General features: G+C 55.3%; 2 protein-coding genes across 2 annotated transcripts; both read right to left on the reverse strand.

The window, feature by feature from the left end:
* Positions 1-1,495: 1,495 nt before the first annotated feature.
* LOC113486535 (alpha-1-acid glycoprotein 8-like) lies at positions 1,496-6,725 on the reverse strand. Its single transcript, XM_026860579.1, has 6 exons — positions 6,563-6,725; positions 5,872-6,014; positions 5,119-5,192; positions 4,181-4,291; positions 3,308-3,411; positions 1,496-1,615 (listed from the first exon to the last, which is right to left on the reverse strand). Exons 1-6 carry the CDS (start codon positions 6,665-6,667, stop codon positions 1,496-1,498), a joined length of 657 nt encoding a protein of 218 aa, XP_026716380.1. The 5' UTR covers positions 6,668-6,725.
* A 1,045-nt stretch (positions 6,726-7,770) lies between these two features.
* LOC113486495 (alpha-1-acid glycoprotein 1-like) lies at positions 7,771-10,228 on the reverse strand. The gene is made up of 6 exons (XM_026860480.1): positions 10,099-10,228; positions 9,287-9,429; positions 8,991-9,061; positions 8,569-8,670; positions 8,220-8,320; positions 7,771-8,006 (listed from the first exon to the last, which is right to left on the reverse strand). Exons 1-6 carry the CDS (start codon positions 10,207-10,209, stop codon positions 7,944-7,946), a joined length of 591 nt encoding a protein of 196 aa, XP_026716281.1. The 5' UTR covers positions 10,210-10,228; the 3' UTR covers positions 7,771-7,943.
* Positions 10,229-12,287: the final 2,059 nt, after the last annotated feature.

The raw sequence follows: 12,287 nt of genomic DNA on the forward strand, positions 1-12,287 counted from the left end.
AAGGTCATTCAGGAGCCACAGCTGGGTAGTACAAGTGGCCTCTGCTTTGGTTAACAAAACTTGCTCCGGGGGCCAGGCTGGGTTTGTTGGTTCCTTAAGCCTCTGACTGTAATTCAAGGCTTTTACTCAGCTATAAATCTACTCATAAAGTCTGGGTCCTTGTAATCTGAGCCACTGCTTTCCAGTGGTGTCAGCTTCGGTCAGCTGAGACGCTTATCGACGCGCTCTTGGCCTGCAGCGCTCAAGGCTGCTGGCAGCATCCCCTCTCCATCCCCTCTCCTGCCCTTTAACTGCCTCTCCCTCGAGGTGGGGGTTGTGTTGCGTGTCACAAGCTGATGAAGATGTGTCCGAGCCACAGGCTGGCCAGGTACCTGTGCCCTGAGCCCAGGAGGCAATTGGCCATACTTGACCTTGTAAAATTAATTTTTGCTACAGGAATCCAGCCAAGAGCTCCACACTGAAACGCTGCCTGGTGACTGGTGCTGTATGGGGACAGGGCACCCTGGTGCTGCAGAGGGAGGAGCAGGGCTCTTTGCTGCGTTCCCGTTGGCTTTTCTCCTTTTTAAGGAAGAGAGATATTTTCAGTGCTTAATTACTGGGTTAAAGCTGAGACTGAAGCACTCTCCAGACACGTAGCAAAAGCAGTCTTTTTTTTTTTTTTTTTAAATCCCTCTGCTTTCACAAACAGAGTGACAGTGCTTTGGAGCTGGGGGTGTGACAAGGGCTGTGTGAGGTGCCCGACGAGCGCAGGGTTGTAGCAGTGGCACGGAGAGCAATGTGACTCTTAGCACTTGAACCTTCTTGCCTCTGGAGTGCTGAGCTTCTTGGGAAATGAGGAAACATGACCTTTTTCTCTGGGGAAGTAAAATTCCAGCCTGGGCTGGGTTAGCACCCCCTCCCTCTCTGGCAGGAGGACAATTTGTCAGTGTTACACTGTGGTGCAAATCTTGTTGTGGATGAACATCACTGGGAGCTCTTGCCCGGTCCAAAGGCTTTGGGCAGGAACATCTGCCCTAGCTGGGCTACTTCGGGCAGCCAAGCTGCTGTCAAGAGTTGGGTGGCTGCTTCTAGCTAAGCACTCTCTTCCTCAGACTGCAGAGTTAAAGATAAGTTTCTAGCCTTCAATATATTCCAGCTATTCATCAAATGCTTGGTACGCTCATTTAAAATAGGTAGTGATTGCCCTCTTCTGGTTAGCCTCTCTTACTGCTTCATGTAAGCTCTGCTTTTTCAGAGGAGCTCTCTTGCGAGCTTGGTGGGAAGCTGCGCAAACTGAGTCAGCACGGAAAAAACTTCCCCGTGTCACCTTGTTTTGCATCCCCCATCGCTTAGGGCTGACTCTTCCCACCTCCCAGGTGAATGACACACAGGGCAAATTGGGTGTTCGGTTTCCTTTTGCAAGCCCCGCTTCTGATCTCTTCAGAAGCCTGCTCTCCAACCTCTCGGCAACAGAACACATCGATTTTGAGCAAGATATTTATTGCCTAAGGCGGCGTTAGTTACCGGCGCTCCCAGGCCGGTGGGTACCCGGAGGGGGGGAGGATGCTGTGGCTGCAGCCGCGGGCTCCATGTGTGGGCTGTTTCCTTTTTCATCGGCTTTCACTTGACACAGCTCCTTCCAAAACAACAATAAAGGGATAAATGAAAATGCCACTGCGCCAGCAGGAGAGAATTTACTGAAGAAAAAGATATTTTTATCTGATTATAAGTCTAAGAGGGCCTGGAGAAGCTACAGGCTTCCTGATGCTGCCCCAGTCGCGGACGCTGCTTGCCTGGGTGCGGAGCTGCTGCTGGTGTCGTTTTCCATGGCTGTTACAAAGAGGAAACCAAGTTTCTGGGGTAAAGCTGTGTTATGCTGGGGGGTCAGCAAGGGGGATTCAAACTTTCTGAGAAATAAGTAAAAAGCTCGTGCTTTTCAGGCACTCAAAATTAGCGTGGCTTAAGCTCTGCTGATGCTTTGGCCTGACGCAGGGGTATGTCAGTCTCTGCTCTGGGGCTCTGTTCGCATCTATCTCTATCAGCCTGATGACAAGGGTCCCCAAAATCTTTTCTGCAGTTGTTTAATTGGTTTCATTATACTCCCCGGATGTGGTGTCCTGCCTCTTGCCGGGCATGAAATCCTTCTCTGCTAACAGTGATTGCACCGGGGCTTGTAAGGACAAACAGCTTTGGCTGATTTCACTTATCTTGGCTTTCTCTAAACAGAATTTGTCTTGCCCAAATGTAAATGTGATTCAGCTGTTTATTTAGGGCAGCTGGGCCTTGCCTCCCAGGTGCTGCCTGTTGCCAGAGAGGCTTACCCCTGTCCCACCATGGGGGTTTCAACCTCTGCCCATGTGCCCTTCCCCAGTTCCCCTGAACCTGTGGGGATATCTCTAAAAGAATCATCTTGAGGCTGGGGGATGTCACAGCTATGTCAGGTGTGGTCTAGCAGCTTGGAGCGGGGTTTTGGGCACCACTGGAAGCTCAGAATCTCCTGCTGTGGACAAGCAGGTGGCCAGGACAGTACAGGACAAGAAAAAGTGAGATATTTTTTCAGTTTGCAGAAGGGAGCGCTATCAAGCTGGCTTGGGGACTGAGTCATTTACAGGATAAAATGTCCTAGATCAGGTGACAGAGGTTAGAGCTAGGGCTAGGGTGGATGTTTTTATGGAAAAACTAAAGGAAAAAGTCTGGTTTTGTGGGAGTGGATAGTGTTATGTCTGTTCTCATGTCCTGTGAGGCCGGGAGCTCAGGGCCAGACCCCAGCCCCAAAGGAGCCTCTGCCAGGGTGGGGGAGGACTGGCTTGAGCAATCGTCCTGAACTCATGTGCAGCCAGCCGGGCTGTGGACCCGCTCGTCACGCAGCACCTCGAGGTGCCAGAAAAGCACATCTCAATCTGAAAACAACCCGAGTTTTTTAGGGGTTTAAATGGTCGTGGCTTTGGCTGAAGAAGGGCTGTGCAGCGCCCCAGGGCACTGGCCCCTTCTGCCCCTTGCTGCAGCTCCTGGGAGCAGCTGGCCTATGGTGGGGGGCCAAAATTAGGAATTTCAGGGCAAAAATCGCACGCTTTATCTATCTGCCCCTTGGCAGGGGGAGCCAGGCAGCTACCAGGTTTCCCACTGGAAATGCTTAGGTGCAGGTGTTTGCTTTGGGGAGTCATGTATCTGCAGGGGGGGGAGTGTGGTTTTTTTAAACAACCATTGATGTCAAAGCAAGCTTTTATTTATTTAGTCCTCTAAATAATTTCTACCACCTTGAAAATGTCTCTCCAAGACCCCAGTTTGGTGGCTGGAGCTATAGCCCAGGGTCTTGGCAGCCACGTACCGTTTTCCACGGCGCGTACACAATCTCCTCTTCGCTCAGCCCCAGGCACTTGGCGTGGTGCTCGAACTCTTCCTGGTGGGCTGTGCTCATGTTCAGGTTTCGGGCTAGAAAAGGAGAAACATTTGCCATGTGTTAAATGCGAACGGCCCTCCGTGCCGCATCCCTGCCCTTGCTGCCTCCCTTCGCCGTGCTCCCACCAATGCTTGCAGTGGATGTGGTCTCTGCCAGGGTCTCTCACCCCCAAGGTGAACACACCTGAACAAAACCAGCCTTGGCATCACTTTTTTTAACTCTCTCCCCATCTGGCTCTCGTCCTGTCTGCTTTAAGGGGTTGCAGGATAGTCTGATACTCCTGGGGCACCAGGAGGGATGGAAGCTGAATGTGGAGGCAGTTTTCTATACGTGTCTTTAAACTCTTTTAAGCAACTGCTTTGCAGCTCAGAAGGGCAACAGGAAGCATTATCAAGGTCTAAAATGCTGCTTTATGGGGTTGTGGGTAGATCTGATCGGGTTGGCCTGTGTACTTGTACTGCAAAGCCACGTGCTCTGCCCTGGGAGGTAAGTACTGAAAAATCATGGTTGGCTTGAAAATATTGAGATTTTACAACGATATCGCTGCAGAATTGTGTTTGCTTCCTGTTCTTTGAATGTTTATGGCGTAAGTAGGTTTTGTCTTTAACTTGCTCTTTCTGCTCTGCCAAGAGATTTAGGTTCTAATGGGATTTGTAAATACTCCCGTGACCCCTGGAGCGGCGGTCTCAGGAAAATCACGGACTGTTGGCAGTTGGTTGCGTGGTTTTAGCTGATTATTTTATGTCTGTGTTTTGATGTCCCGTGATAGCTTAAAGTTACTTTAGTGTGGAGTTTGCATACCATAGAGATACAGTCCCGAATACGTCCTTTCCCTCTGCAGTTGGTACTGGATGAGTAAAATGTCTTCAGAGCTGAGGTTCATCAGTGTCCCCATGGTTTGGTGGGTCTTGGCTTCAAGAGAACAGAGTCGAGGTTGGGAAGAGCCACAGTGTTCAGATACTCAGTGCCGCAGCAGCTGTAAGCTGCAGCCTGGGTGTGGGTGATGCCAGTAGCCGCCAGGATCCAGCCCTTAGCAGTGGGTGAGGACAAGTGTTCTGACATGGGGCGAGTTGTTTGGCTCTTGGTTTATTTGAACTGTATTTGTTAAATGTGGGCCTGGGGAGTAAAGGAGCCAAAGCCACCCAGCTCTTGTCCTCCTGTGGTGATGTGCTGGGTGGTGCAGGTTGCTGGTGCTTGGGGTCTGCCAGGACCCGGGTGCCCAACCCCACAGCTTGGGGGGGTGCAGAAATGTGGAGCAACTGTCCCCTGCTCGCAGTGATGCTGTCGTGGCTGGGTCAGTGCAAACTGTGTCTTGAGGGGTTTGCAATTCCCACCCCAAATGGCTCACCCCATTTCCAGGAAACAATTTCAGAGCTGAAACCTGCCATAAATGTTCCCCTCATCTCCCAGGTGGATTGTGAAATAACTTTACAAATGAGGCAGTGTCCTTCCTCGCAGTGGGAGCAGGTTTGCTCCTTGCTCCTGGCATGGTGTGGCTTCATGGGGTTTAGTGTGGGGCTGCAGTTCCTGGGGTGTCCCAGGAGTGGGTCTGACCCAGGGTGTCTCCAGCTCTGGGGAGCTGTTTGGAGTCCACCGAGGCTTCAAATGGACAAAGCAACCTGAGAATAAAATGTCTCAGCTGATGTAAAACATGGACACAGACCCTTTGTGTGTCTCAGCCCATCCAAAAAACGCACGGGGTGATAACGCTGACGGCTGCGCCTGGCAGTGCTGCTTACCGTGCTTCACCAGCGTGGTGTTACCGGCAGTGATTTCGAAGTAGGTGGAGTTGTTGGTGAGGCATTGGTCCCCCCTGGAGAGAGAGAGGGAAAGGGGTGACATGGGAAAGGAGAGGGGAGACCCCCACTGTGGGCTGGAAAGGGCCAGCAAGGCCCTGACACTGCATGGGGCACGTGCCCCTGGCCATGGGATGGGAACCCAACTGTGCCAGCTCCTCTGCAGAGTTAATCGCTCTCACTGTTAAAGCCATTTCTCTCCTGCATTTGTCTGACCCCCACCCGCAGCTTGCGGTCTCAGCCTTGTCCTGGCTCCCTGGTGGCGAGGTGTTTTCCACCCCAAAGTAACTGAAACTGCAAAGACCTGCCTGCATTGGCACAGAAAAATTCATCCCCTTGATGTCTGACCTTGGGGGCGAAACAGCTTTAGGTGCTCGGCAGTTAGCAGCCGTGGGGCAGGGACCTCTGGAAAGGTCTTTTCCTCCGGAGAGGTGTTCTCCTTGCCTGTGTCCTGCAGCATCCACATCTGCAGAGCTTGGTGCCTGCCAGACCTGCGAAATTTCCCTAAACCCGGGGGCTGTTGAAATAATAAGGGGGGAGGAAGAGAGGGGATGGGAGAGCATGCATGGAGTGACCAGGAGAGACTCTCTCCTTGAGAAAACCAGTCTGAAACCGTGCTCATATCTTGTGCTGAAATGGCTGCAGCACGAGGGAGGAGATGTGCTGGGGCAGAGCGAGCCCAGGGCTGCGTCTTACACGGCCACGCGCTGGGTGAGGAGCAGCTCCTGCCCGCTGGCCTGGGGCTCCACGAGGAGGTGGCCGTGGTCGATGAGCAGCATCTCCAGGAGGTGCTGGGGGAACTGGGCAGCCCCCGCCACGTACAGCCACGTCCCCAGCAGCTGTGGGGAGAGAGGGACACAGCAGTGAGAGTGTTTGTGTTTGCAGGGGGAGCTTTGGGGAAGAGCTTTCTATCCTCTCTGGGGCGAAATTGTTATCTGTGACCTCAGGCCTCTCTGCTAGTTTTCCCTCTTGCACTGCACTGACAGCATCAAAATGAAACCTGTGCAAATGCCCAGGGGGAAAAAAAAAAAAAAGGTGAATGTGGGGATTGGGAAACGGTGCTGGCGTTGGCTCCAGTGCCCCTGTGCTGCGCAGCAGGGCCAGGACAGCCCTGTGCTGCCGTGGGGGATTTGCACCAAAAATACCCAGCCAGCCTCCCCCTTGTTTCGAGGTCGCCTTTGGGACTTACCATGAGAAAATTCGAGGTATTTTGGAAAGCGAATGTTTCCCGTTTGTTGTGGATGTTTTGCGGAGGGGCACCTCACCAGATATGCCAGGGGGCAAGGGAGGGATTCCCCCCTTCCCCAGGGGACAGTGAGGCTTAGCAGAGCACCCACAAACTCACTGCGTGAGGGGGGCAGCCCCCCGGGGCTCAGGTCTCTCCTACCTTTGATGCTGTGGTGCTGTCTGGGTGTGGGGCTCCACAGGGGACCCCGGCTGCGGGCAGCAGCGCCGCGAGGCCGAGGATGGCGGCGACCCCGACCACGGCCATGGCTGCCCCGAGGCGAGGAGCGAGCGAAGCCGCGGACAGACGGACACGGCTGTTTCTTCTGCAGCCCTGCGGGGAGGGAACAGGACGTGCTGGGGCTGCTGGGTCTGCCCTGGTGACGCAACCATCACCTTTTGGGGACGTTGCCCAGAGAGGAGCCACGTGCCCGGCACTGAGCTTGGCACTTGCCCCGGCCTTGACTGCGGATACCGGCAGCAAGCACTGGTAGCTGTGGGCTGCTGGCGTGGCTGGAGGTGATGGGGCAATGCACTTGCTGCATTTAAAAGTGAAATCTGTCCTAAATTTGCCCAATTTTTCCCTGTGAGTAGCTCATGTAGTTGCCTCTTGCTCCGCTAATGAGGTGCCACACAGCCCTCCTCTGTCCTCTGACAAAGCCCAGGGGGGCTTCGAAGAAAAGAGAAAGTGTTTTTGCTGTCCTTGCCAAATCAGGCCATAAAAATGGGGGTGAAGGGCCACAGGAGGTCACCTCCTGTCCCACTGTCATCCCTGCACTGCTGGGCAAGGCAGGATCTGCCTTTCTGGCTTTATTTCTCTTTGATTTTTCCTCTCTGGTAGCAGAGCCTCCCTCTGTCTGGCCCTGGGTGATGGTTTTTCCCATCCTCTCCACCTTCCTCTGCTCAGAGACACCCGGGGAAGGTGCAATGTCACCCTATGTCACCTCACCCTGCTGTGACCCCTGTGTCAGCCCCCAGCGCAGGTGAGACTCCTGGAATTTGGCTTGAAAATTCACGGTGGGAAGTTCAGGTGCTAAAAGCACCTTGGCTGGTTTGAGTGACAAAGGAGGAGACCCGAGGGGGTTGGCAGGTTTGTGCAGCTCACTGTGGGGTTGGGGCTGATGGGTGGGTGCTCACATCCCATTGCCTTGTGGCTGGAGGGGACCCACTGGGGTGGGGTGACCAGGAGGGTCCTGTGCCATTGTGGAGCTGGTGGGAGGGATGAGCATGATGGTGGGGTTTTGTCTGGGGCTTTTCATGCCTCTTGGCAGGTTTGGAGATGTGGCATCACGGGCAGGGCAGGCAGGAGGGGTCCTGCCCACAGTCCTGGCGAGGGCGCAGCAGGAGCGGCAGACAGTTGTAACACAGGGGGTTTATTTTAAGTCTGGGCAAGTACAAGGAAACTGAATGTTTCATGGGAGGAAAAAACCTCGATAGAAAGTCCTGAGGCTGAGCTGAGCCTGGCCAGGGCCGGCAGGCAGGGATGTGTCCATGGAGGGGCTGGAGGAGGATGAGGATGGAGCGGCTGACCCGGCCCGCGGGGGTCACTCCAGCTGCTGCTCCGCGCTGCCTTCGCCTGTCTTCTCCCCAGGCAAGGGACAGGCCTCCTGCAGGAGCGGGGAGAGAGCTGCCGTTGGTGTCCCCTTGCCCCAAAATCACCCAAAGAGCCAGGAACAGCTGGGGTGGATGTGTGAGGAGGAGGGGGGATGCACAGGGGGGCAGCCACGGTGCAGAACTGAGCTGACACCCCCCTAGACCCTCATTCCAGCCGGGGGCAGGAGCTGGCCTGGGCTGGGGCTTGAGTGGGGAGGGGTTTGTACCTTTTCGGAAGTGAAGAAGATCTCCTCTTCTCCGAAGCCCAGGCAGTGCAGGTGGGCTTTGAACTCCTCAAGGTGCTCCTTGCTCACATTGGGTGTCCGTGCTGTCAGAGAAACGGGGCGGTAGGAGAAGGGGGAGAAAAAAAGGGAGTTTTAGGGAGTGTTTTGCTCCTTGGTGTCCCCGTAGTGTGGATGGGGAGCTCGCTGCCTGCCTGCCCACATCTTTCCCCTCTCTGTATCAGGGGGGAAAAGGGGCTTTTTGCCCTGCCTGTGAGGGCTGGGGATGCCTGTGCCCATCAATGTGTCTCTGGGCAGGGACATGCCCCACGGATCTGGGACAGCATCCACTCACCTGAGAGGCTCAGGCTCAGGAAGTTGTTGTTGAGGTGCTTCAGGATGAACAAGTCCTTGTCACTTTGGATCAGTTCGGCCATGGAAGACACCTGGTCATCGACTGAAAGGCACAGGGAGAGTGGGGTTCCTCACTGGCCAGTGTCACCTCGTGCTGGGGCCAGTATCACGGGCAGTGCGGTGGGGGCTGCTCATCCCCTTTATCCCGGGAGGCTCATCCCAGTGGTCCCACAGCGCTGCCATACCCATTGCGTGGGGTGCAAGAAATTTCCATACCCCCACCTCCAAGAACATATTTTTAGGTGTTAAAGGGCCTGGTGCTGGGGGCTCAGGGTGCCAAATATTGGGGTGCAGAAGCAGGAGGGTGCAAGGTGTGGCTGCGGTGCCCCCCCATCCCATTCCCGCCTGCGGCTGGGGATTTACCGTGCACCAGGGTGGAGTTGTGCCGGAAGATGTGGATCTTGGTCGTGTTCTTCGTGACACACGTCTCGTTCCTGTGGGGCAGAGAGGTCAGATGGAGCAAATACCCCCCCAAACCACCTCAGCCAAACCCGAGAGATTCAGAACTCAAGCCGGGCTGCAGAGCTTAAATAAATTTGTCATAGACGCTCTCCAGTCTCAAATCTGTGGGGGTGGCTTAGCCCAGAGGATGGCACCAGTGGGTTGAAAAGCCCCCGGGGATGGGGGAGCCCAGTGAGGGGGTGAATCCCCATCCTTACACTCTCATAGTTTCAGTGGCGTTGAGCTCGTCCTCGTGGCTGCCAGGAGAGAAGGAAAAAACTGCGTGTTTCACTGCCTCCAGCTCTGCCAGGTGAGGCTTGTACTTGGAGGCGCCGCCGATGTAGACCCACTGTCCCAGGATCTGCAGAGAGGAGGGGAACGGGGAAAGGTTGGGGGGGGGGCCATGCTGGCTTCACCCACGGGCATCACATGAGGAAAAGCAGATGCTGTGCCCTGCTGTCCCATGGCCATGAGCACCCCAGTAAGTGACCACCCTGGGCAGGATCCAGGCCAGGTGAGGGACTGTTGGTTTTGTCCCCTCCCTGCCAAGGCGATGCTCCAGCTCCTGGGATAGCAAGCTTGTTCCTGTGGTTGTGTCCCTCCTGCTCTGTGCCTGGCTCTCAGTGCTTTCCTCTATTAAATGTCCCCAAGGGACTAAATATTGTTTATGCAGTGAAGAGTTTTGTGGATGGAGGCTCGTGACCTGAGTCCCCATCACTTGAAGGACTTAAAATAGTGGGAAAGCACTGGGGGTGGTGCTACCCAGCCTGGTTTGCACAGGGCGATGGAAGCAGAACCCCCTGAAAGCACCTGCTCGTGGGATTATGGCTGCACAGGTGCAAGGCTTCACCCCTTCCCCATGCCCCTGTGCAGCAGTCTTGACTTTTTTTAGGAAAATAAGCATGGACAGGCAGTGAGATAAGCACTGAGCTGCTGATCGGCTTCATATAATCTCTTCCTGGTCCTGTAACGGCTGGTGATGCTGATAGGAAAGGCAAGGACAGGAGCCCCAGCTGAAGGCAGGTCTTACCCCAGGAACGGTGGCATTGTTGAAGGTGACCGGGATGAGTGGGGCGCAGGTGGGGGGCTCGGCAGCGAGGGCGAGCGGCAGCCCCAGGAGGAGGACGAGGGAGGCCAGCATCGCCTGGCAGGCGAGAGGAGGCTCCTGCTCTGGCAGGACGTGGCTCAGCTCTGTCCGTTATATACAGCCGCCCCAAAGCTGGATGTCCCCAGCCCCGATGTGCTTGTTCAGCTGCTGGACTGTTTGCTCAGGCATGAAGCAATAGCAGGTGGAGGAAATGAAACTTGCAAAAGCCTGGATTTCTTCAGCAGAAAGGATGGGGGAAAAAAACCTGAAACAACCCCGTGTTTTACCAACACAGGCTTTTGTTCTCGGAAACTGCAATTAATTTTGCGGGTGCCTGGCGAAGCGCTTGGCTGGCTCCAGGTGTGTTTGGAGGCCTCCTGGGGTCATTGAATGGCACCTGGACGTGGCTTTCCGCCACAGGGCAAATCAATCCCTGCAGCGATGGTTGGGTGGTGGCTGCTCACCTGTGGGGCTGCACTGGCCTCGCTCCTCGCCAGGGCACGGGGCTGGCGCTGGGGTTCACGTGTGCTCAGGGCAGGGGGGTGGGAGGGGGCCCCATGGATGCTGCTGGGGATGGGGCCACAACCTGGCGCTGCAGGGGGATGTGCACAGCAGGGTTAGGGTCCGTACAGGCTGGGTGCCCTCAGCGCAGGAACAACATGGACCCGCTCAAGCGGGTCCAGAGGAGGCCACGAAGATGCTCGGGGAGGGCTGGAGCACCCCCCTGTGAGGACAGGCTGAGAGAGTTGGAGGGTTCAGCTGGAGAAGAGAAGGCTCCAGGGAGACCTTCCAGTACTTAAAGCTGGGGAGGGACTGTTTATCAGGGAGCATAGTGAGAGGACAAGGGCGATGGTTTTAAACTGAAAGAGGGTGGATTCAGATTAGATATAAGGAAGAAATTCCTCCCTGTGAGGTGCTGAGACCCTGGCACAGGTTGCCCAGAGCAGCTGTGGCTGCCCCCTCCCTGGCAGGGTTCAAGGCCAGGTTGGACGGGGCTTTGGGCAACCTGGGCTAGTGGAAGGTGTCCCTGCCCATGGCAGGGGGTTGGGACTGGGTGATCTTTAAGGTCCCTTCCAACCCAAACTGTTCTATGTTTCAGTGATAAGCTGCACCATTTAAAAATCTCCCCCCCTCCCCCAGCACCCATTATCTTCCTCTTCCCCAGTGGTGCCACTGCTCTGCCCAGGTGCCTAAGCCAGCCCTACGGCAGCTCAGTGGAGCCCTTAAACCGTGAAATCTGGGGGTTCTGCCCTTTCCAGCTCAGTTCCCTCTTGTGTGCCAGCAGCCTTATGGCATTTGTTACTTGTGGCTTGTCTGAGCCCAGACTTGCAGGGATAAAATGGCCTTTGGGTTGTGGATGCTGATGGCGCATATAGCTGGTTATTGTAAGTAATCTAAAATAACTGGTAGAGACAGGGAGTTGTTTAATAAAGCCTGACTGGGGAGCAGGGGAACAACTAGTGCAGTGGGCTCAGGTGTTTAATAAAATAACAACATCTTTAACTGCAGAATCTTTCTATTTACCAGTGTCTTATATCTCCTCCAACTTTGCCTTCATAATTAAGTGCATTGATTGATTTATTAAATTTGTTTGCTAGTTCCATGGCTACAAGCAACATGTTTCAGGACCAGCTGGCTCACGTGAGGGACGGTCAGCCCCAACGAGCCAGTTTCTAACGCGCTGCCAACGCTGACCTGGCCGTCACCCAGCCCCCCCGCCGTGCCCGGGGTGGGGGGTCCCTCGGCCCCTCCAGCTGCTGCCGGGAAGCGGGTGCAGGGCAGGGTGAGCAAACAGAGCCTGGCCCTGTCCCGCTGCCCCTGACGCAACCCGGGAGCAGCCGAGGCAGCTCCCGCAGCGTGGTGTGACGGGGTGTGTCTGGGGGTCACCCCTCTGTCCCCCTCCCCTGGCTCAGGCCCCCAGGGGCTTGGCCGCTGTCTCCAGCGTCCACACTGCCTGTGGCAGCGGAGGTTTTAGTCTGAGCCTGGTTTGGGGCCAGGCGACCGCCTAAGCAAGAAGTTGGATTTCAAAGTCAGCTTGGAGCAGCTGAGATGGGATTTGGGCTTCAGCAATGAAAAATACCAGCTCAGCTCTTTTCTTCCCCCCTTTGCTTTTCTCTTCTTCCGACCCCTCC

This window comes from Athene cunicularia (assembly GCF_003259725.1).
Source record: "Athene cunicularia isolate RWA chromosome 17 unlocalized genomic scaffold, athCun1 chr17_part1, whole genome shotgun sequence".
NCBI classification, from domain to species: Eukaryota; Metazoa; Chordata; class Aves; order Strigiformes; family Strigidae; genus Athene; species Athene cunicularia.